The sequence below is a fragment of the Ranitomeya imitator genome, chromosome 6 (genome assembly GCF_032444005.1).
Source record: "Ranitomeya imitator isolate aRanImi1 chromosome 6, aRanImi1.pri, whole genome shotgun sequence".
NCBI classification, from domain to species: Eukaryota; Metazoa; Chordata; class Amphibia; order Anura; family Dendrobatidae; genus Ranitomeya; species Ranitomeya imitator.
The window spans coordinates 494,236,507-494,260,418 of record NC_091287.1 but is presented as its reverse complement, the minus strand read 5'-3'; the positions used below and the strand labels follow the sequence as shown (position 1 = coordinate 494,260,418).

The 23,912-nt window shown below is 42.5% G+C and overlaps 1 protein-coding gene across 3 annotated transcripts in view; it reads left to right on the top strand.

Annotated features, from left to right (window-relative positions):
* The window catches only part of CPQ (carboxypeptidase Q), a 649,160-nt gene extending 631,661 nt beyond the window's left edge, over nucleotides 1–17,499 (top strand). For all 3 annotated transcript variants that reach the window (XM_069731668.1, XM_069731670.1, XM_069731669.1), the window contains exon 8: nucleotides 16,992–17,499. In XM_069731668.1, coding sequence (XP_069587769.1) covers nucleotides 16,992–17,152 — 161 coding nt within the window. In that variant the 3' untranslated portion in view covers nucleotides 17,153–17,499. The remainder of the gene's footprint in view (nucleotides 1–16,991) is intronic.
* The last annotated feature ends 6,413 nt before the right edge of the window (nucleotides 17,500–23,912 follow it).

The window sequence follows — 23,912 nt, the reverse complement described above, 5'->3', positions numbered from 1 at the left end:
GGCCTCTTGTTTTCCTATTATTGAATCAAAGGGGCTTGTCTTACAGAAGCATATCATCCATTGATGAATCAAAACGTCTTCAATGGTGTACCAATCTACCAGTGGGCACCATTAGATTCTATGAAAGTGTATAGTTAACAGCGCCCACTCTTGGAACCTAGTACCAGGTGCCCATGCCATCCTCATCTACTCTTGGGTTAGGAATCAAAGATCCAGGTTGTAGGTTTATTAGCACTGAATTATAGGTTTATTTGTCCCTGCATCTACTGGTGATAAGGAAGTAAAAATGTCACCTCTGAATTTCTTTAATTGTCAACATTTTCAAGAAAATGTCTAATTTGAAGGCTAAATTATCTATTTGTCTGGGATCTTTGAAGTGACATCCAAAATTGAGCTATCAGTGGTAAGACAAAAAGTTTAAAGGGAACCTGTGGCATCCAGAAATGTAATTTTTTCCTGTAGATATAGAGGTAAACAGCAGGTAAATAGTGTATAATTCCTGCTTAGCCATCTAACTGGTGAACCAGCTACTGGTAGAAAATGAAATGTTATTCTCCCTGCAGCCACTTGCTTCCAGTCATTGGTGCTTACTATCACTGCTCTCTAACCAGTGAATTCTCTGTGATCACTCTCCAGCACACTGATTGACAGCCTGCACTGCAGTGAGTGTGTGCAGCGTGCAGGCTGTCAATAAATGCCAGGGCGTGACTAAAGTGCCACACTGTATATTGAAGAGTGACTGTAACCAATCCCTGTACAGCTCCATGGCTGTAAGTGAGCGGCTGCAGGGAGAATAAAGCTTAATTTTCTCCCTATAGCTGCTGCTTCATTAAGGTGGGTATGTGAGATTTAAAGCTATATTCCTGCAGCTTGTTGCTATATCTGCAGGTAAATAGCATTCCTGGACCTGACAGGTTCCCTTTGAAGAGGTTGTTTCACAATCACTATTTCCTGATGTAAAAAAATGGCTAAGAAAAAGTTTTAAAATGTGATTGATACTTATTTTTAAGCAAATGCCTTTGGATCATGGCGAATGCATGTCATAAGCAATGAGTGCACATTTTCACCTTATGTTTGATGTATTATGTGTTACTTACCTTATTATCTTCCTACATCTGCCTCCCACATCTGACCGATCTCCATAATATAGTTTATCCTAAATCTGTACTTTTTGGCTCACTCTGATGGAGGGCAACGCCTTCTGTCCCAGAAATGATATATTGTCTTCCTGGTCTATGTGAGCGTAATAATTCATCTCATTAAATAGCAGGAAAAAAAATTGCTCAATTTCTTATAACAAGCTTAAAAATACTGCGGAAAGTTGATTCATTGCAGTTTGGTCATTCCAATTATCCAGACCTCTGCCTATAATTTATTTAAAAACTAAATTATGCATGAACGGTGTCTCGCTAATTATGGCAAAGAAGGAAAATGTAATTTACATTCTTGATAAGAAATTTGTGCTTTAAAAAAATATGTAAAACACGATGAAGTAGCGAGTTACTTCAGTTATTAGCATGGTAATTTAGCACAGGTCAGGGCTGAGAGATGACGACTGAGTTGTTTCTGTACTACATTTAGTTGTTACATTCTGGATAGGGGATTGAAGAAAAACTGTGGTAGGCAAAAATGGAAAATGTCATGTATAAGTATATTCTAATTTATCCTGAATGCAACAGCCAGGCTCATATTTGTGCCAACCTACTACTCTGATGCCTCCACCCTGTGCCAGCCATTGCACTGGTTGCCCATCCAGTACAGAATACAAGATAATCTTATCACACTCAACAACAAAACTCTCCATGATGCTGCATCACCTTACATCTTCTCCATCATCTGTCTACCATTCTTCCCATGATCTCTATTCTGCTACTGACCTAAGACTACCATCCGCCATACTCCGAACCTCCCACTCCCGTCTCCAAGACTTCTCGAGCATTTCTCAGCTTTTTCTTTTCAACATTTATACTCACAATGTGGTCCCTTATATCATCTATTTCTAAACACTCCATGCCCTCAGCAGCACTTTTCTCCCAACTCCAAAATCTGCCATTCCTGTTATTTCACCTTAATATTTATCAATGAATTGACTACTGGTTGTTACTATTCCTTTTGTCAAAAGGATGTGTTCCTACAAGACTACAATTGCCAACTTTGACTTGCGTTACCTCCAACCTCACCTCCAATAGTTCTCATTTTTTCCTAAAATAAGGAGGATGAATAAGTGATGAACAGCACAATGCATTTATAAGAAAAAAAATGCTCCTAATACCCCTGTACTATCCCTCCAGCGTGTTAGCATTTTTGGTCCCTTTAAGAGATAATGAATGGGTGACAATGTAATATTACAGTGCTTGTGGGTGCCTGGCCCCATATCGCTTCTTTAGATAAAATAGCAGATGCCTGAAGGTTAGAAAAGCAGGACCAGCATCGGTCAGCTAATTTGAGGACAGCTTCATCTGCAGATGAGGAAAGGCCTTGAAATAAGAAGAAATGACTAAGAATTGGACATTAAGATATATTTAGTTACCAATTTCCCAATACTTTAAAAACACGAACCAGCACAGATTTTGTACTTTTACAGATTTGTAACCTTTCCAATTGACTTGTTTTTAACGACATATTGGGCCACAAAAACCCATTTAACTGATAAAAATAGGAAAACATGATTGGAAATGATCAACTGAGGCTCAATATCCCTTTGCAATGCTTGACCTTTATGTCACCAGCCTGACATCAATCCATAGCAATTCACCGGATGTTTCCACATTCATATATCTTTTAATATGTATCAGAAACTATGTGAATGGAATGGTTTTTGTCGATGCATCTCATCTTTATCCAGCCCGGATACAGGTTCCTTTTCATTAGAATACAATTTCTTTGTAATATAACAGTGATTCAAAACTTGCAGGCATCGTACAGAAGTGGTAACCTTTAATGCAAGCAATCCTATCTAGTAGTAAACCCAATCAGAGCAAGCACGAGACAGAATATGCAAAGCTCTATCCACTGCTGTCGCTGTTTAAATGGGGCGCTAATTATAACTTATATGGATGTTCCCCATTCTATTAATTATCATTATCGTCAAGGGGTTGTCAAAGAAGATTGCAATGGGCACCGAGTGGTTTGAAATAAAAAGGGTTGATCCCTGTGACTCTCACTCTGATGCTTAACAGGTTCCCGCTGATCTTCTCTTCCTGATCCTGTCTCAACACCCAGAAAATGCCATCGTGGAAAGTCACTGTGGATCATCTGATCTTCAATAGATTTCGGCTGACTGGAGTACAGAGTTAATAGGGCTTGTCCGGGACTTTTAACATTTTTGCGTATGAGACTAAGAATTAACAGGCAGGTAGTTGCTACCTACCTTACTTTTCAACCTGGTGCCTGTCTCTGCTAGCTCAGATTGGTCACGGACCACTGCTGCCGGTGATTCTGCGATTCCACTGAAGTCATGTCAACAGAGCAGTCTCCATTCTTCCACTCAGCCATAGACGCCCCATCAACAGAGCAATGTCACATTGATTTATTGGCTGTCTCCCCACTGCCAAACTGCAGTGAGTTGGCTGTCAATCGGCAAGATATTTGCAGCGACGTCTCGCCGACAGTGCAGACCGGAAGAGAAGGTAGTGCTCTGTTTACTATGTGTGAAATGAAGCAGGGGAATCATTAGTTGAGCCGGCATAGATCATCATAAAAGCCCTGGATAACCCCCTTAAGGAATGTCTCTGTTCTTCATACTTACCCTATGCAACCCTATGCAAGAAGGTATGCAGTTTCCTGGTTTGCAGTATCCAGAATAGTCACCGATTGCTGGAGTGCTGAAACAGAGAAATTGTAGATAAGTCAGGAATGTAGTGAGGGGTCATCAGCTGGATATAATTCAGGAGTAGAGGTAGAGGTGAGCAAATCTCCTGAAATTTGGTTAAGGGGAGATTTGCTCCATTCGGCCAGCAGATTTGATTTGGTTTTAATAAAATCGACCAGAGTCAAAAGTGTCCAAATTGCCATTGAAATACATTTTTTTTATGCTCTGAGCTTACTCCAAACCTCAAGACACAATAAATGGAGGGGAGGAAAAGAGCTAAAAAATAATCTACTATATAATTGTCTAAGGGTCATTTCCGTCTTTCTGTCTGTCTGTCTGTCCTTTCTGTCACGGTTATCCATTCGCTGATTGGTCTCGGCAGCTGCCTGTCATAGCTGCCGCGACCATTCAGCGACGGGCACAGTCCAAAAGAAAATGGCCGCTCCTTCCTCCCTGCAGTCAGTGCCCGGCGCCCGCATACTCCCCTCCGGTCAGCGCTCACACAAGGTTAATGGCAGCGTTGACCGCGGTGTAACACACTCGGTTAGCGCTGCTATTAACCCTGTGTGACCACCTTTTTACTATTCATGCTGCCTATGCAGCATGAATAGTAAAAATATCTAATGTTAAAAATAATAAATAAAATAAAAAATAGTTACATATTCACCCTCCGGTGGCCCCCCCGAATCAGCAACCGGCCTTTCCCGCTCCGCGCGACGCCCCGGTGACCTCTGCATGCATTGCGGTCTCGTGAGATGATGTACGGTCTCGCGAGACCGCTACGTCATCATCTCGCGAGACCGCAATGCAATCTTCAGACCGGAGCGCGCGACAAGCATCGGGAACCGGCCGCTTCGATCCGGAGGCTCCAGGAGGTAGATAACTATTAGGTAACTATTTTTTATTTTAATTCTTTTTTTTAACAGGGATATAGTGCATACTACGTGACTGGCCAATATACTACGTGATTGGGCAGTATACTACGTGGCTCTGTGCTGTATACTACGTGACTGGGCAGTATACTACGTGCCTCTGTGCTGTATACTACGTGACTGGGCAGTATACTACGTGCCTCTGTGCTGTATACTACGTGACTGGGCAATATACTATGTGGCTGGGCAATATACTACGTGACTGGGCAATATACTATGTGGCTCTGTGCTGTATACTACGTGGCTCTGTGCTGTATACTATGTGGCTCTGTGCTGTATAATTCGGGGCTCTGTGCTGTATACTACGTGGCTCTGTGCTGTATACTACGCGGCTCTGTGCAATATACTATGTGACTGGGCAAGCTGGGCAATATACTATGTGACTGGGCAATATACTACGTGACTGGGCAATATACTACGTGACTGGGCAATATACTACGTGACTGGGCAATATACTACGTGAACTACGTGGCTGGGCAATATACTACGTGGCTGGGCAATATACTACGTGAACTACGTGGCTGGGCAATATACTACGTGGCTGGGCAATATACTACGTGGCTGGGCAATATACTACGTGGTTGGGCAATATACTACGTGGCTGGGCAATATACTACGTGGCTGGGCAATATACTACGTGGACATGCATATTCTAGAATACCCGATGCGTTAGAATCGGGCCACCATCTAGTATACTATATTCACCTTCCCTCGTCCTTTGTCTGTCCTTTTGCCACCGCGGCTGCTCTTTGGTCCGCCACATCAGTTTTTGTTTTTTCTGTTTTTCTCTTCAGGCTCTGAGGTCAGAGATTAGACTCACACTGTCATGTGTGAGGTGAGATGCACTTCATTACGTCACCGTACACGTGACTGTGAGTGATGGAAAATAGATGTGGAGGACTGGAAATTGGCAATGAGGGACATTTTGCTGGATTTGTGTGAATTGAATGCCACAATTTCTGGATACAACAAAATCCATAACAAATTATATTTTGGATCGATGTGTTTCTCTAGTTAGGATGCAAAAGGCTGCTAGGGTCAAATCAGATTTGGGATGCAAGCAATGAGTTGAGAATATTAGGAATGGAACCACAGTAATCTGGGGACAATCCAAAGGTCAAGGTGGGAGCTTAATCCAATATTATAAATGGCACATGGTTGCATGGTGCTTGCACCCTGCTACAGACTTTGCTCTGGGGCCCAGGCATTAGAAATTACGTCGGTGTAGTTAGGAGAAGGGGTGACTATTCTTATTAGAGATGTGCACCTCACATCTCATAGATCATATAACTGTTTAACCCAATCTTATTAGCCCTCTCATTTATCCTGCTGAAGTGTAAATCTATCCACATTTCCTTCTTTTCTCTAAACGTCACCAATTTAATAACCTCTATTTCCCTCGTCCCCATTTCAGCACTCTCTTTATTTGCACGCCTACAGTTCCAATCTAATTCCCTTTTGCATCACATTGTGCAAAGTTTCCTCATCTTCCTATTCGTACAGAAATGCATTTCCAACTGTCATATTTAATACATTTCTTTCTCTTTTTTTTCAATCAGGGTCAATATAAATGAGTTTTCTTTAAGCCACCGTGATTACAGTCAGTATTATATTACATAAGACCTTTACTAGATAATTCATTAAACTTTGAAGTGGGTGTTCAAGTTTAATTAACTGCCACTTTACTAAAGGTAGCGAATGGTTTCCATTGGTGGCAAAGTAATTATTATCACAAGATAAGAGTGGAGATGGCAAGTTCTTAGAAAAGAAATCAAAATGTAAATTCAGCTCACGGAGCAAGGAAGGGAAATGTAAGTAATTGAGGTTTTCTAAAGGGGAAGAAATACACTGTGAAAATGCATCTCTTTTTCTTTGTCTTGCCTCGTTGTAATGTGCGGATGTAGAGGCTAGCTTAGACTTACACTAAATGGACACATCATTCACTCGTGAAAACTCAAAAGACTCTCTTCGGTATTGAAAAAGGGTTTGTCTAATTAATATCTGATCTATTCTTTAAGTTGGGGGGTAAAAATAGAGGTTCATCTTGTTCATAAGATAACAAATGTTCTATAAAGGGTATGTATACTGTATTTGTACAACTCGATATGTTATTCCCCAAATGCAACTATTACGCTCCTAGGTGGCAAACATGGAGGGCATGACTAAGCAGCTACCTTGGTGTTCCCTGGAGCCTTTAGTGGTGAGGTCAGACTTGTGGGGCAAGTAGCTGCCAGGTGCCACTCCAGGTCAACGTCCAGCAGTAGCTGTTGACCCCAAAAGGCAGAGACATTACTTCAGATTCTCAGATAAAGCAGGACAGCCACTTGGGACAAGTTCAGACAGGACGGCCTCTTGGGACGATTTCTGACAGGACGGCCACTTGGAACAAGTTTGCACTGTGCAGACAGGACGGCCACTGGGACAGGTTCTCCCTGTGCAGACAGGGCAGCCACAGGGACAGATTCACACTGTGCAGACTGGATTCCGACAGGGATAAGTTCACTGTTCTGGCCTGGGTATGCAGCTCCCAAGGTGGCAGACCGATACCGCTTATGCGATCATGGGGTACAGGTACCGCAGACACGGTTAAGGGATTCAGACACCGCTGAAGGAGTAACAGGAAACAAAGGCTAACTATGGCAGACTAACACACAGGATACTAACAGACTAAGGAAAGGGGAGCTGGCAACATACAGTTACCACCAAACCACCTAACATAACTATAACTAGTTGCTCAGGCACCTTCCAGAACTGGAGGGTGCCTTTTATGCAAGATGATTCCCAGCTATTGGCTGGCAAACACCTTGCAGGTGTATACACATTAAACTAAATGCCTCCCAGCTGGGAACATTTACCATGTGTGCGCAGCCTGTTGTGAATTCTGTGATTAAGCTCCCTCCTGTGGTCACGAGTGGTACTGCGGCTTCTGAGTTTCCTTCCTCAGGTGATGAGGTTAAGTCGTTAGGTGCTGCTCTATTTAACTCCACCTAGTGCTTTGATCCTAGCCTCCAGTCAATGTTCTAGTATTGGTCTTGCTTCCTCCTGGATCGTTCCTGTGGCCTGTCTGCTCAGCATAAGCTAAGTTCTGCTTGTGTTACTTTTGTTGCTTATTTTCTGTCCAGCTTGCTTTTTTGGTTTTGCTTGCTTGCTGGAAGCTCTGAGACGCAGAGGGAGCACCTCCGTACCGTTAGTCGGTGCGGAGGGTCTTTTTGCCCCTCTGCGTGGTTGTTAGTAGGTTTTTGTGTTGACCGCAAAGCTATCTTTCCTATCCTCGGTCTATTCAGTAAGTCGGGCCTCACTTTGCTAAATCTATTTCATCTCTGTGTTTGTATTTTCATCTTAACTCACAGTCATTATATGTGGGGGGCTGCCTTTTCCTTTGGGGAATTTCTCTGAGGCAAGGTAGGCTTATTTTTCTATCTTCAGGACTAGCTAGTTTCTCAGGCTGTGCCGAGTTGCATAGGGAGTGTTAGGCGCAATCCACGGCTACCTCTAGTGTGGTTTGATAGGTTTAGGGATTGCGGTCAGCAGAGTTTCCACGTCTCAGAGCTCGTCCTATGTTTTGTGGTTTTTGTCAGGTCACTTGTGTGCTCTGAACTTCAAGGTCCATTGTGGTTCTGAATTACCTATTCATAACAGTACTGGAGGCCCAAAGTACTATGCTTCTCAATAGAGGGAAAAAAGAAGTTCTGAGACCATTTTTTTTTTCTTTGTGTTTTGCCTTTTTTTCCCCTAGACATTTGGGTGGTTCAGGACACAGGTGTGGTGATGGACATTAAAGGTCTGTCTTCATGTGTGGATCTTCTCACTGCAAGAGTACAAAATATTCAAGACTTTGTGGCTCAGAATTCTATGTTAGAACCAAGAATTCCTATTCCTGATTTGTTTTCTGGAGATAGAGCTAAATTTCTGAGTTTCAAAAATAATTGCAAACTGTTTCTGGCGTTGAAACCTCGCTCCTCTGGTGACCCAGTTCAACAAGTTAAGATCATTATTTATTTATTACGTGGCGACCCTCAAGACTGGGCATTTTCCCTTGCGCCAGGAGATCCTGCATTATGTAATATTGATGCGTTTTTTCTGGCGCTCGGATTACTGTACGATGAACCTAAATCAGTGGATCAGGCAGAGAAAAATTTGCTGGCTCTGTGTCAGGGTCAGGATGAGATAGAGATTTATTGTCAGAAGTTTAGAAAGTGGTCTGTGCTCACTCAATGGAATGAATGTGCTTTGGCAGCAATCTTCAGAAAGGGTCTCTCTGAAGCCCTTAAGGATGTCATGGTGGGATTTCCTATGCCTGCTGGTCTGAATGAGTCTATGCCTTTGGCCATTCAGATCGGTCGACGCTTGCGTGAGCGTAAATCTGTGCACCATTTGGCGGTATTATCTGAGCATAAACCTGAGTCTATGCAGTGCTATAGGACTTTGACCAGAGCTGAAAGGCAAGAACACAGACGTCAGAATGGGCTGTGTTTCTACTGTGGTGATTCCACTCATGCTATCTCCGATTGTCCTAAGCGCACTAAGCGGTTCGCTAAGTCTGCCACCATTGGTACGGTACAGTCGAAATTTCTTTTGTCCGTTACTTTGATATGCTCTTTGTCTTCCTATTCTGTCATGGCATTTGTGGATTCAGGCGCTGCCCTGAATTTGATGGACTTGGAGTTTGCTAGGCGCTGTGGGTTTGTCTTGGAGCCCTTGCAGTGTCTTATTCCATTGAGAGGAATTGATGCTACGCCTTTGGCCAAGAATAAGCCTCAGTATTGGACCCAGCTGACCATGTGCATGGCTCCTGCGCACCAGGAGGATATTTGCTTTCTGGTGTTGCAAAATCTGCATGATGTGGTCGTGTTGGGGTTGCCATGGCTACAAGTCCATAACCCAGTATTAGATTGGAAATCAATGTCTGTGTCCAGCTGGGGTTGTCAGGGGGTACATGGTGATGTTCCATTTCTGTCTATCTCATCATCCACCCCTTCTGAGGTCCCAGAGTTCTTGTCTGATTACCGGGATGTATTCGATGAGCCCAAGTCCAATGCCCTACCTGCGCATAGGGATTGTGATTGTGCTATCGAGTTGATTCCTGGTAGTAAGTTTCCTAAGGGTCGACTGTTTAATTTATCTGTACCTGAGCACGCCGCTATGCGGAGTTATGTAAAAGAATCCTTGGAGAAGGGTCATATTCGGCCGTCGTCGTCGCCATTGGGAGCAGGGTTCTTTTTTGTGGCCAAGAAGGATGGTTCGCTGAGACCTTGTATTGATTACCGCCTTCTAAATAAAATCACGGTCAAATTTCAGTACCCCTTGCCGCTGCTATCTGATTTGTTTGCTCGGATTAAGGGGGCTAGTTGGTTCACCAAGATAGATCTTCGTGGTGCATATAATCTTGTGCGTATTAAACGGGGCGATGAATGGAAAACTGCATTTAATACGCCCGAGGGCCATTTTGAGTACCTAGTTATGCCATTCGGACTTGCCAATGCTCCATCAGTATTTCAGTCCTTTATGCATGACATCTTCCGAGAGTACCTGGATAAATTCCTGATTGTATACTTGGATGATATTTTGGTCTTCTCGGATGATTGGGAGTCTCATGTGAAGCAGGTCAGAATGGTGTTCCAGGTCCTGCGTGCTAATTCTTTGTTTGTGAAGGGATCAAAGTGTCTCTTTGGTGTTCAGAAGGTTTCATTTTTGGGGTTCATTTTTTCCCCTTCTACCATCGAGATGGACCTTGTTAAGGTCCAGGCCATTTATGATTGGACTCAGCCGACATCTCTGAAGAGTCTGCAAAAGTTCCTTGGCTTTGCTAATTTTTATCGTCGCTTCATCTGTAATTTTTCTAGTATTGCTAAACCATTGACCGATTTGACCAAGAAGGATGCTGATGTGGTCAATTGGTCTTCTGCTGCTGTGGAAGCTTTTCAAGAGTTAAAGCGTCGTTTTTCTTCTGCCCCTGTGTTGTCAACCAGATGTTTCGCTTCCGTTCCAGGTTGAGGTTGATGCTTCTGAAATTGGAGCGGGGGCTGTTTTGTCGCAAAGAGGTGCTGATTACTCGCTGATGAAGCCATGCGCCTTCTTTTCCAGGAAGTTTTCGCCTGCTGAGCGAAATTATGATGTTGGCAATCGAGAGTTGCTGGCCATGAAGTGGGCATTTGAGGAGTGGTGTCATTGGCTTGAAGGAACTAAGCATCACGTGGTGGTCTTGACTGATCACAAGAACTTGACTTATCTCGAGTCTGCCAAACGGTTGAATCCTAGACAGGCTCGTTGGTCGCTGTTTTTCTCCTGTTTTGACTTTGTGGTTTCGTACCTTCCGGGCTCTAAAAATGTGAAGGCGGATGCCCTGTCTAGGAGTTTTGTGCCCGACTCTCCGGGTTTGCCTGAGCCGGCGGGTATTCTCAAAGAGGGAGTAATTGTGTCTGCGATCTCCCCTGATTTGCGGCGGGTTCTGCAAAAATTTCAGGCTAATAAACCTGATCGTTGCCCAGCAGAGAAACTGTTTGTCCCTGATAGGTGGACGAATAAAGTTATCTCTGAGGTTCATTGTTCGGTGTTGGCTGGTCATCCTGGAATCTTTGGTACCAGAGATTTGGTGGCTAGATCCTTTTGGTGGCCGTCTCCGTCGCGGGATGTGCGTTCTTTTGTGCAGTCCTGTGGGATTTGTGCTCGGGCTAAGCCCTGCTGTTCTCGTGCCAGTGGGTTGCTTTTGCCCTTGACGATCCCGAAGAGGCCTTGGACACATATCTCTATGGATTTTATTTCGGATCTCCCCGTCTCTCAAAAAATGTCGGTCATTTGGGTAGTTTGTGATCGCTTCTCTAAGATGATCCATTTGGTACCCTTGTCTAAATTACCTTCCTCCTCTGATTTGGTGCTATTGTTCTTCCAGCATGTGGTTCGTTTACATGGCATTCCAGAGAACATCGTTTCTGACAGAGGTTCCCAGTTTGTTTCGAGGTTTTGGCGAGCCTTTTGTGCTAGGATGGGCATTGATTTGTCTTTTTCCTCGGCTTTCCATCCTCAGACAAATGGCCAGACTGAACGAACCAATCAGACCTTGGAAACATATCTGAGATGTTTTGTTTCTGCTGATCAGGATGATTGGGTGTCCTTTTTGCCGTTGGCTGAGTTCGCTCTTAATAATCGGGCCAGCTCGGCTACCTTGGTTTCACCGTTTTTCTGCAATTCTGGGTTCCATCCTCGTTTCTCTTCAGGGCAGGTTGAGTCTTCGGACTGTCCTGGTGTGGATACTGTGGTGGACAGGTTGCAGCGGATTTGGACTCATGTAGTGGACAATTTGACCTTGTCCCAGGAGAAGGCTCAACGTTTCGCTAATCGCAGACGCTGTGTGGGTCCCCGACTTCGTGTTGGGGATTTGGTTTGGTTGTCATCTCGTTATATTCCTATGAAGGTTTCCTCTCCTAAGTATAAGCCTCGTTTCATTGGTCCGTATAGGATTTCTGAGGTTCTTATTCCTGTGTCTTTTCGTTTGACCCTTCCAGATTCTTTTTCCATCCAAAACGTATTCCATAGGTCATTGTTGCGGAGATACGTGGCGCCTGTGGTTCCATCTGTTGATCCTCCTGCCCCGGTTTTGGTGGAGGGGGAGTTGGAGTATATAGTGGAGAAGATTTTGGATTCTCGTGTTTCGAGACGGAAACTCCAGTATCTGGTTAAGTGGAAGGGTTATGGTCAGGAAGATAATTCCTGGGTCTTTGCCTCTGATGTCCATGCTGCCGATCTTGTTCGTGCCTTTCATATGGCTCATCCTGGTCGGCCTGGGGGCTCTGGTGAGGGTTCGGTGACCCCTCCTCAAGGGGGGGTACTGTTGTGAATTCTGTGATTAAGCTCCCTCCTGTGGTCACGAGTGGTACTGCGGCTTCTGAGTTTCCTTCCTCAGGTGATGAGGTTAAGTCGTTAGGTGCTGCTCTATTTAACTCCACCTAGTGCTTTGATCCTGGCCTCCAGTCAATGTTCTAGTATTGGTCTTGCTTCCTCCTGGATCTTTCCTGTGGCCTGTCTGCTCAGCATAAGCTAAGTTCTGCTTGTGTTACTCTTGTTGCTTATTTTCTGTCCAGCTTGCTTTTTTGGTTTTGCTTGCTTGCTGGAAGCTCTGAGACGCAGAGGGAGCACCTCCGTACCGTTAGTCGGTGCAGAGGGTCTTTTTGCCCCTCTGCGTGGTTGTTAGTAGGTTTTTGTGTTGACCGCAAAGCTATCTTTCCTATCCTCGGTCTATTCAGTAAGTCGGGCCTCACTTTGCTAAAATCTATTTCATCTCTGTGTTTGTATTTTCATCTTTACTCACAGTCATTATATGTGGGGGGCTGCCTTTTCCTTTGGGGAATTTCTCTGAGGCAAGGTAGGCTTATTTTTCTATCTTCAGGACTAGCTAGTTTCTCAGGCTGTGCCGAGTTGCATAGGGAGCATTAGGCGCAATCCACGGCTACCTCTAGTGTGGTTTGATAGGTTTAGGGATTGCGGTCAGCAGAGTTTCCACGTCTCAGAGCTCGTCCTATGTTTTGTGGTTTTTGTCAGGTCACTTGTGTGCTCTGAACTTCAAGGTCCATTGTGGTTCTGAATTACCTATTCATAACAGCAGCCCCTTTAAGAACAGGGGAGTGTGCGCACCCGTGCCCTAGGCACGCTGCTGAGACAGTGTGGCATCCACAGAGGAGGATGTAGGCAGGAACAAGAGCATGCCAGGTATAGCACCACTGGCTGGGGTGGTGAGTAGGCCGGCATCCCTGCATGGTAGCAGAACAGGACACCATGCAGAGGCGCTTGGCATAACATTACAGCAACTACTATAAAATGCAACTGCACCTTCAACCCAATCTCACCTCTACCCTCCCTTATCCTCCATTCTTTTGAAGTGCACTCTGTCGGTATCCATGTAATAGGCTGGCTGGTGGAACCACTGTGCCGGAGTCCAAGGAAGACTTGGAGGGATGTGACAAGTATCCTCACCCAATCTGACCACGGATCACCAGCAACATATGATACTGAGATCCGAGGAGAGATGAGGGAGGTGGTCCAGGTGCTACTCGAGGACTGACCTTGGGTAAATGGTAGCTGACCCCCTAGGAACAGGTAGCTGGGGTGGCCAGAGGGACATCCCTCATTTCTGTTGAGAACTTTGCCACACACTCCAAAAATAAGATCGACCAAAAATGCAAGTCCTTATTGTTAAACCACCACAACCCCTTTGTATACCAGATCAATGCCCTTCCTCCATAACCTCCCATTTCTTCAACCCATCTCAAACTTCTGGTACCTTCCCTTCTGCTTTCAAACATGCCACATTCATACCTATCCTCAGGAAGCCATCCCTCAACTCAACTATATTGTTGCTCCCATTCGCTTCCAAACTCATTGAGCAGCACGTTCATGCCAAACTTTCCTCCCACCTTTCATCTAACTCACTCTTCGACACTCTACAATCTGTCTTCTGTCCCCATCATTCCACTGAAACTGCTATGACCAAAATTGCTAACGACTTACAACCAAAGCTAACAGATAATTCTCTATACTCCTCCTTCCAGACCTGTCCACTGCTTTCGATACAGTTGACCACTGCCTCCTACTACAGATCCTCTCTTTCTTTGATGTCAAAGACCTAGCCCTATCCTGGATCTCCTCATACCTATTCAGCCACACATTTAGTGTCTCCCACTCCCACACTACCTTTTCATCCCGCCCACTCTCATTTTAATTTCCTCAAGGCTCTGTCCTAGGACTCCTACTCTTCTACATCTATCCCCCCCGCCTGGGACAGCTCCTAAAGTCCCATGGCTTCTAGTACAATCTATACATTGATGACACTCAGATCTACCTCTCTGGTCCACAGGTCACCTCTCTGCTGCTCAGATTCCCGGAGTAACCCTTGACTCTGCCCTGTCCTTCAAACTGCACATCCAAGCTCTCTCCACCTCCTGTCACCTGCAGCTCAAAAATATTTCCATAATCTGTCCTTTCCTCGACCGTCACTCTAATAAAATGTTTGTGCATGCTCTCATCATCTGGCGCCTTGACAACAACATTCTCCTCTGTGGCCTACTTGCTAACACTCTCGCTCCTCTCCAGTTTGTCCTTAACTCTGCTGCCCGACTAATTCATCTCTCTCCTAAACACTCCTCTGCTTCTCCACTTTGCAAATCCTTTAATTGTCTCCCAACTCCCCAGCGTTTCAAGTTCAAACTACTAACACTAACCTACAAACCATCCATAACCTGTCTCCTCCATATACCTCCGAACTAATCTTATCTTCCCTCACGTAATCTCTGGTTCTCCTGAAATAACCACTCTGTTAACTCAGCACCATCGGAGCTACTATATACAAAATCTCAGGAACAGAAACCGTTATCAAGTAGTCATAAAGTAGTAAACCCAAACTAATATGGGCTATAGCCCTGTGGAGCTCCCTCCAGACATGATAACAAAATGCTTGGAGCAAATAGACCACATAAAGATAGTAATTAAAAAATTAAGGGTGGGCCATGTATATGGATACACCAAAATAAAATGGGAATGGTTGGTGATATCAACTTCCTGTTTGTGGCACATTAGTATATGGGAGGGGGAAAATGTTTCAAGATGGGTGGTGACCATGTTGGCCATTTTGAAGTCGGACATTTTGGATCCAACTTTATTTTTTCCAATGGGAAGAGGGGTCATGTGACACATCAAACTTATTGAGAATTTCACAAAAAAATCAATGGTTGCTTGGTTTTAACGTAACTTTATTATTTCATGAGTTATTTACAAGTTTCTCTTTGTTTAGACATGTCGCAGAGGTTAACACGTGAGGAGCGGATAGAAATTGTGTTGATGTCTGGTAAACGCAGTACCCGGGTCATTGCAGCAGATTTCAATGCAAGACACCCTACGCAAGAAAACTGTCACCATTCCCATGTTATTTAGGTGTATCCATATAAATGGCCCACCCAAAAAAGTTTGCCTCATCACTGAACATAATGTTCTGTGTAAACTGAGGGTCCTGTTCCAATTTTTGTTTTGCCCATTCTGCAAATTCAGCCCGCCGATTTGGGTCATCGTCGTTGAGATACTACAGCAGCTGGATTTTATATGGGTGCCATTTGTGAGTAGTTAATATCCACCAAAGGGATGTTCGACTGATGCCAGATCGGCAAAGGCTCAGCCAATGATCAGCTCCAGGATGATCAAAAACAGTCTCAAGTTACCTGTGAGTACTGTGATAGTTAGAAGATGCCTGCATGAACCTAATCTCTTAGTAAGAATTCCTCGCAAAGTCCCAGTGTTTAAAAAAAAAAACACGTACTGAAGTGGATACAATTTGCCAAAGAACACATCAACTGGCCTAAAAAGAAATGGAGAAACATTTTGTGGACTGATGAAAGTAAAATTGTTCTTTTTGGGCCGCAGGCAGTTCATCAGACAACACCAAAACTCAGCAGTCAAGCCACAGTACTCTCCGTAGACAGTGAAGCATGGTGGTGCAAGCATCATGATATGGGGATGTTTCTCTTACTGGTGCCGGACCTATTATATACCAGGGATCATAGACCAGTCTGCATATATTAAAATACTTGAGGCCATGTTGCCTGACGCTGAAGAGGATATGCCCTTGAAATGGGTGTTTCAACAAAGCAACGACCCTAAATACACCAGTAAACGAGCATAATCTTGGTTCCAGTCGAACAAAACTGACGGTATGGAGTGACCAACGCAATCCCCGTACCTTAATCCGATAGAACACTTGTGTGGTGACATTAAAAATGATGTATCTTAGGCAAAGCCAACAAATGCCAAAAAATTGTAGAATGTAGTCAAAGCATGCTTGGCTGGAACAACAGGTGCCAGAAGTTGGTTGACTCTATGCAACATAGATGTGAAGCGGTTCTAAAAAACCTGTGGGTATACAACTAAATATTAGGTTGGTGATTCACAGGAATGCTAAATCATCATAAAAAATACATATTGTGAGTTTGTAAAGACAAATGCAGACACTGCTATTTTTTATCCCAATTTTTTTTGTTTATTTTTTTTTTTCTGTAAAGTAGTTAAATATTCTCTACATTTCTCTTCATGTTTTGAATTAGAAAACAGTGTGCAATGTTCCCAATGCATGGAAATAATAACTAATAAAAAGATTTTGTGATTAACTCGTGTTTAACACACTGCTATTATTTTGAACACTACTGTGTGTATATATACGGTATATGTAATCTCCTACCATCATTAATAGCATTGTATAATTTATGTTGTAGGTGCAAGTCTCCTTGATGATATAAGTAAATATTTCTGGTTCCATCACTCGGAAGGAGACACAATGACCGTTCAGAACCCGGTCTGGATGAACCTCTGTGCTGCTATCTGGACTGTTGTTGCTTACGTGGTTGCTGATTTGGAGGAAATGTTGCCACGATAACAATAAAAAGAACGCCTGAAGGATGATCTTACAATGGGAATGGTTACTCGTCTGCTGCCTCATTATAGCATCTGAGCATGCTGTTATATTGTACCGTATATTTTAGATCAGGAGATGAAATGTGATTATTTCTCTCCTCTCTGTGGATATTTTTTTTTGTTTGTAATTTTAATTGTTGAATCTTCCTAAAAGACAGGTATTGGCAGCTATAGTCTATATTTCTAATTCTTGATCATTTGCAACGTTTTGACGTTTTTGCAGCTTCTGATGTTTTCTGAAAATTGTTTGCCTCAGGGCATGGTCCGATATAAGTAATCTTTCTTGGAAAAAAATTGATTTTTCAGCAACCAGGTTTTCTGTGTCTTTATTTAATTGGCAAAGCACCAATGAAATCCATCATTTTTTGTCATTAAGCTCTTTAAAAACAATTAATACTCAGGAATACACAGATATTTGCTGTGCTTAATAATCAGTACACGTGAATTTGTAATCTATGCCGAAATATATATAATTCCAAAGGATTTATTTAATTATTTTTCCAAGTATATTGCTATGGTATATGGTAGTGTGCACTTCCATTATTTTACTTCAGTGTAGTAATATCTACCCCTATTACATTACTATCAGATATTAGTATCCAGTCCACTGCTTTTTTCTTACAACAGTGTATTATTATTAGATCTATTCCTGTTATTTTACTATAGTGTATTATTATTAGATCTTTTAATTTTATATTACTATATCAGTGACTGTTCAGGCAGGCAGATGGCGCACACTAAACACGTCATCGCGCCCTCTGACCTGAACGTCACAACCAGAGGATGCAGAAGACAGAGCCCGGCGGTGGAACGGGGACAGGTGAATATCGCATGGCTCACCCTCCCCCGTTATACTCAACCCTCCTGGCACAGTCTGCACTTCCCTGCTTCTCCGATGGCCGGCAGCTTCTTCCTGTGTTCAGCGGTCACTGGTACCGCTCATTAAAGTAATGAATATGCGCTCCACGCCTATGGGAGTGGAGGTGTGTCCATATTCATTACTTTAATGAGCGGTACCACGTGATCGCTGAACACAGGAAGAGCTGCGGGCACCAGAGACCATCTGAGAAGCAGGGACTTGCAGAGACCGCACCGGGAGCAGGTGAGTATGATGTGATAGCCGCCACTCCTGCTGCTCCCCCTCCCCCGCTGAGCCCCTGGCACAATCACTCGAGTATAAGCCAAGAGGGGCACTTTCAGCCTAAAAAAATGGGCTGAAAATCTTGGCTTATACTCAAGTATATACAGTAGATCTATTCCTTTTATATTGCTATATTGTATTATTATTAAATATATTCCTTTTATATTATTGTAGTGTATCAGGTCTATTCCTTTTAGATTACTACAGTGTATTATTATTAGATATATTCCTTTTATATTGCTATTGAGTAATATTATTAGATATATTCCTTTTTATATTATTGTAGTGTATCAGATCTATTCCTTTTATATTACTATAGTGTATTATTGTTAGAGCTATTCCTTTTTATATTACTATTGAGTATTATTATTAGATATATTCTTTTATATTATTGTAGTGTATCAGATCTATTTCTTTTATATTACTATAGTGTATTATTATTAGATCTATTCCTTTTATATTACTATAGTGTATTATTATCAGATCTGTTTTTTTTATGTTTCTGTAGTTTACCACTATCCAGTCCACTATTGTCTGATGTTTTGTTATAAGCACACACTTTTGCAGCGTAGAGTTATTCACTTTATGGGTTTTTATACCAAACCTTCCTCTGAACCTTATGCACATCGTTATTTAATACAATCTTTCTTTATTTCTCCTTCTTTTCTGTCTTTGTGTTGCAGCCATTGAATCATTAGTATAATGGAGCGGAGCCGAGGATATTAAAGAAAAATGTGAATCTTATTTTCTGTCTTTTTGCACCTTTTTTGCTGTGAATAATTTCAGCAAAGATTAAGTATAACATGAATACGATTAAATATGTGTCAATAATTGACACACAAAAAACAGACTAGCATATTCAAAGGTTTATTTTGCAAAGACAAAAGATAACTTTTTATCTAGGATCCCTGTTAGCTTATTGGGGAACTGTTTTTTTGCCAAGAGCCGATTACATATTTATACTATCACTCGGGGACCGTACAAAATTATCAACTTGAAAATTATCCTGCTATATTAGTTCAAACATTTAATTAACTCACCCCTAATGTGAAGGCTGGAGCTGCTTTTCTTTGGAATTTCTGTTATGTTAGATGGTATGGATGATCTTGCTACTCGTAACTGCTTTTACAGGTTTGTGCCAGTCTGAAGCATCAGTGACTCTTTGTGATATGTTTTGTAAAGAACTTGCTGCAGTAACTCATACCAAACACATATATGTATTACACTGCATGTCTCCTCACAGTGGGACATTTATCACTATTCATGTAACATATATTAAACTAAATAAATAGGAGATCTGCAGTATACATAACACAGGAGACACTGAGACTGCTGTACATACATCACATAGGAGACACCGAGACTGCTGTACATACATCACATCGGACACTCCGAGACTACTGTATGCACATCACATTTGTGATAAAGAGAGAGCTTTATACATTACATAGGAGAGACCAAGACTGCAGTATATAAATCACATAGGAGACACTGAGACTGCTGTATACATCCTATAGAAAACACCAAGACTGCTGTATATGCAACATATAAGAGACATCGAGACTACTGTGCATACATCACATAGGAAACACTGAGACTACTGTATACATCACATAGGAGTCACTCCAGCTGGAGTATATACATCATGTATGATACACTGGGGCTAGAGTATATACAATAGCGATCAAAAGTTTGGGATTTTTTTTAAAGTGTGATTACTTCTGTCTGGTTGTTGTGATGCCATTTTCCTAATGATTTTAGGAAACAGGAAGCAAATGGTTGTCAGATTTAAGGATGAAAATTGTGTTTGACATTGTTTTATCCATTTATGTGTTAGTTTTCCACATTTGTTGGGCCAAATGTTTTGCATATTTTGTCATGGGTAGTCAAACTTTTTTTTTTGTTTATGTGTCTTTATGTTAATACGAGTGATTGCGCGCCCGAAGTGTAACCACGCAGCAGACTGACCTCACAATGGGGTGTACCCACGCACCAGACTGGCGTTTGTGCAGACTAACAGCAAACATAAATACCTGGTGTACCTCTTTTGAGGTGAACTCCGATGTCCCTATTAAATGGGGGTTCACCCATTGCATTTTGATAAATTATAGCTACTTTATTGTACCTTGGTGCATTGTAGCGCATCTGGTCATCATTGTAGTCATTTATAATTGACATTGTTATTTCGAGTGGATCGCGATTTTCTAATTCAGCAATCCTCTCTTCTTCTATTTCAAATTCCCTCATCATTGTGAAGGCTTTTGCGAGTGGGTTAATTGCTTTCACTTTCTCTCCAAGAGATGATAGCAGTGCTGGGAGGCTCTTATTTGCTTGACTTCTTGTACTTAATGCTTCTACACTGTCCAAGATATAAATCTCGGTAAAGTTGGGAGTCCTACCCACAGCGGGATGCATTGGGGCAGTTCTGTGGTAAATTTGTCCATGAATTCGAAAACAGTATGGACCATGCTCAGGAGGTGGCGCTTCTTGTGCTCCCATTGATGCCAAAGCAAGCGAGCTATTGTATTGCCTTATATTAGCCATAAAGTTATTGGAGTGCTGATTCTCTCCTTTTATCAACTTGACTAATTGATCATCCATAGGAATGGGATGTAATTGGATGCGCCCTATCTTGCAGCGGGAAGGGAATGTTTTGTCAATCACCATTTCGTCTTTGAATTTTTTAGATTGGCAGAACTGACATTGAAATGTCAGTTCGCCAGCATAGTGTTCTTCAATACGTGTCTCATCAATTTGATTGAGAAGTCCTCTAGCGGCAAATGTAACTTGCCATTGTCGAGTGGCTCTTGCATTTTGGACACGTATTCTATCTTGTTCTCTTTTTTATGAAATATGTGTATCACTTTGTGCATTGCGTGTTGCTTGTTGTCGTGCAGCATTAGATGCTCTACATGATTCAGTCACTTCATTTGTTTCTCTTGCTCTGGCCTCTTCAACAATTTCGTTCGTCTTCTGTTACTGTTCAGCTGTGGATGACTCATTGTGCACAGGAAAGAAATATATCTTGGTACCGTGTTAGCCAGTAGATAGAAAACTATTTAGAACTGAGAGTCCTCAGTGGTTGATACCTTTTAATGGCTAACTGGAAAGATGGTAACAAATTGCAAGCTTTCGAGACTACACAGGTCTCTTCATCAGGCAAAGACTAAAAGAAATTCTAAAGAATCACATATTTATGCACAACATAGCATAAAAAAAAAACATGGATAAGACAGGTGACATGAAGCAGAATTACCATGAGTGATCAACAGATCCAGAGTCCTTTGGGAATTAGATTCTCCTTTTTGCATTTATCACTCATGGTTAGTGTTGAGCGATACCGTCCGATACTTGAAAGTATCGGTATCGGATAGTATCGGCCGATACCCGAAAAATATCGGATATCGCCGATACCGATATCCGATACCAATACAAGTCAATGGGACACCAAGTATCGGAAGGTATTCTCATGGTTCCCAGGGTCTGAAGGAGAGGAAACTCTCCTTCAGGCCCTGGGATCCATAGGGATGTGTAAAATAAAGAATTAAAATAAAAAATATTGATATATTCACCTCTCCGGCGGCCCCTCACGCTGGTAACCGGCAGGCTTTTTTGTTTAAAATGAGCGCCTTTAGGACCTGCGAATGACGTTGCGGCTTCTGATTGGTCGCGTGCCGCTCATGTGACCGCCACGCGACCAATCAGAAGCCGCGACGTCATTCGCAGGTCCTTAATTCCTAGAATTAGGAGTTTAGTGCCTGAGAATGACGTCGCGGCTTCTGATTGGTCGCGTGGCGGTCACATGGGCGGCACGCGACCAATCAGAAGCCGCGACGTCATTCGCAGGTCCTAAAGGCGCTCATTTTAAACAAAGAAGCCTTCCGGTTACCAGCGTGATGTCCAGGGGCCGCCGGAGAGGTGAATATATCAATATTTTTTATTTTAATTCTTTATTTTACACATCCCTATGGAACCGATACCGATACCCGATACCACAAAAGTATCGGATCTCGGTATCGGAATTCCGATACCGCAAGTATCGGCCGATACCCGATACTTGCGGTATCGGAATACTCAACACTACTCATGGTAATTCTGCTTCATGTCACCTGACTTATCCATGGTTTTTCCTTTTTTTTCTATGCTATGTTGTGCATAAATATGTGATTCTTCAGAATTTATTTTAGTCTTTGTCTGATGAAGAGACCTGTGTAGTCTCGAAAGCTTGCAATTTGTTACCATCTTTTCAGTTAGCCATTAACAGGTATCAACCACTGAGGACTCTCAATTCTAAATAGTTTTCATTGTGCACAGACACACGGACACGTCCAAATTAGGTATATTGATATGGCAAAGACAAATCCAAATTTATCACCAGATGTCAGGAAGCTTATTTTTCTGAGAGTGAAGTCAAGCAAACGCCATAAAAAGGTAGCTATGAATTCAACTGCTCTCAGAGTCAAGTGTCACGTATTATAAAGAAAGAAAAAGAAGGTTATCTAACACCTGACAAACCTATAAGAAATTCAATGGCCGGCTCCTGTCAAAATTCAGCTGAAGACCCAAGCACTGCGGGAACCTGCCCGAGGGCCAGAGAAAAGGTCATTAAGGGCAGTAAATGGCTCAGGGGCCTGAGATTCCTCATTACTGGCTTATTTGGACATCAAAAAGGAGAGATCTTAGGATTCATGAGTATGGAAAGAGCCACAAACAGTCACACTGGCAAATTTCAGGTGTATGGCAGATCTGAGGCGCGCATGGTCAACGTGTAACTCTGCAATTTCCTTGTTTCATCTGTGTCTAATTGTGCTCCTTCTACCTCGACCTTGGTCATTAAGCAGAGCAACACTAAGGCTATGTTCACACGCAGTGTTTTTTTTTTTTACTCTGCAGCCAAAACCTGGTCTCTTGGCAATAAAAACGCGGCATTCAAAATTCTCGTTTTCCAGCATTTTTTGCTTTCCTTTTGCTGCTTTTTTGTTACTATTTTTTGGTGTGGATTACATGTTTGCTTTGTCTACAGTACATGATTGACAAAGTTAGTTTTATGCACCAAAAACACTTAAAAAATGATACACCTTTTTATGGTGGGATGGCTTTCAGGCTTTTTTGATCAAAATACTGTTAAGTAAATACCCTATGATATTTCCACATACTATTACTACTTACTGCAAGGTATTTGCTCAATTTGTTTTGTCCTAGGTTATGTTTGACACTAGCCACAATGTGAATGTGCACCTACACGTTGCACTTATACCAAGATGTATTCCTGCTCATTTCTTTGGTTTTGCTTTAGTTTTTTGTACTTTGTTGAAGCAGGGGCATTGTTTCCCCTTTTTGGGCTGTGCATTTTTTCTACATAGCTTTCCATGGGTAGTTGTTTAAACAGTCAGACTTTTGTCCTGCTCTGCCTCCATCTATTGAGGCCTGCTGGTACATGGAGAGGTTTAATACTAGCGATAGGACCATCCCGATTGGGTACACCTTGTCGCGGTGGAATGGCTTTTACACTTTTTGATCAAAGTAGTGTTAACAAAGTTCTCAATGTTATTTAGATGTACTATGACTACTTACAGCACGA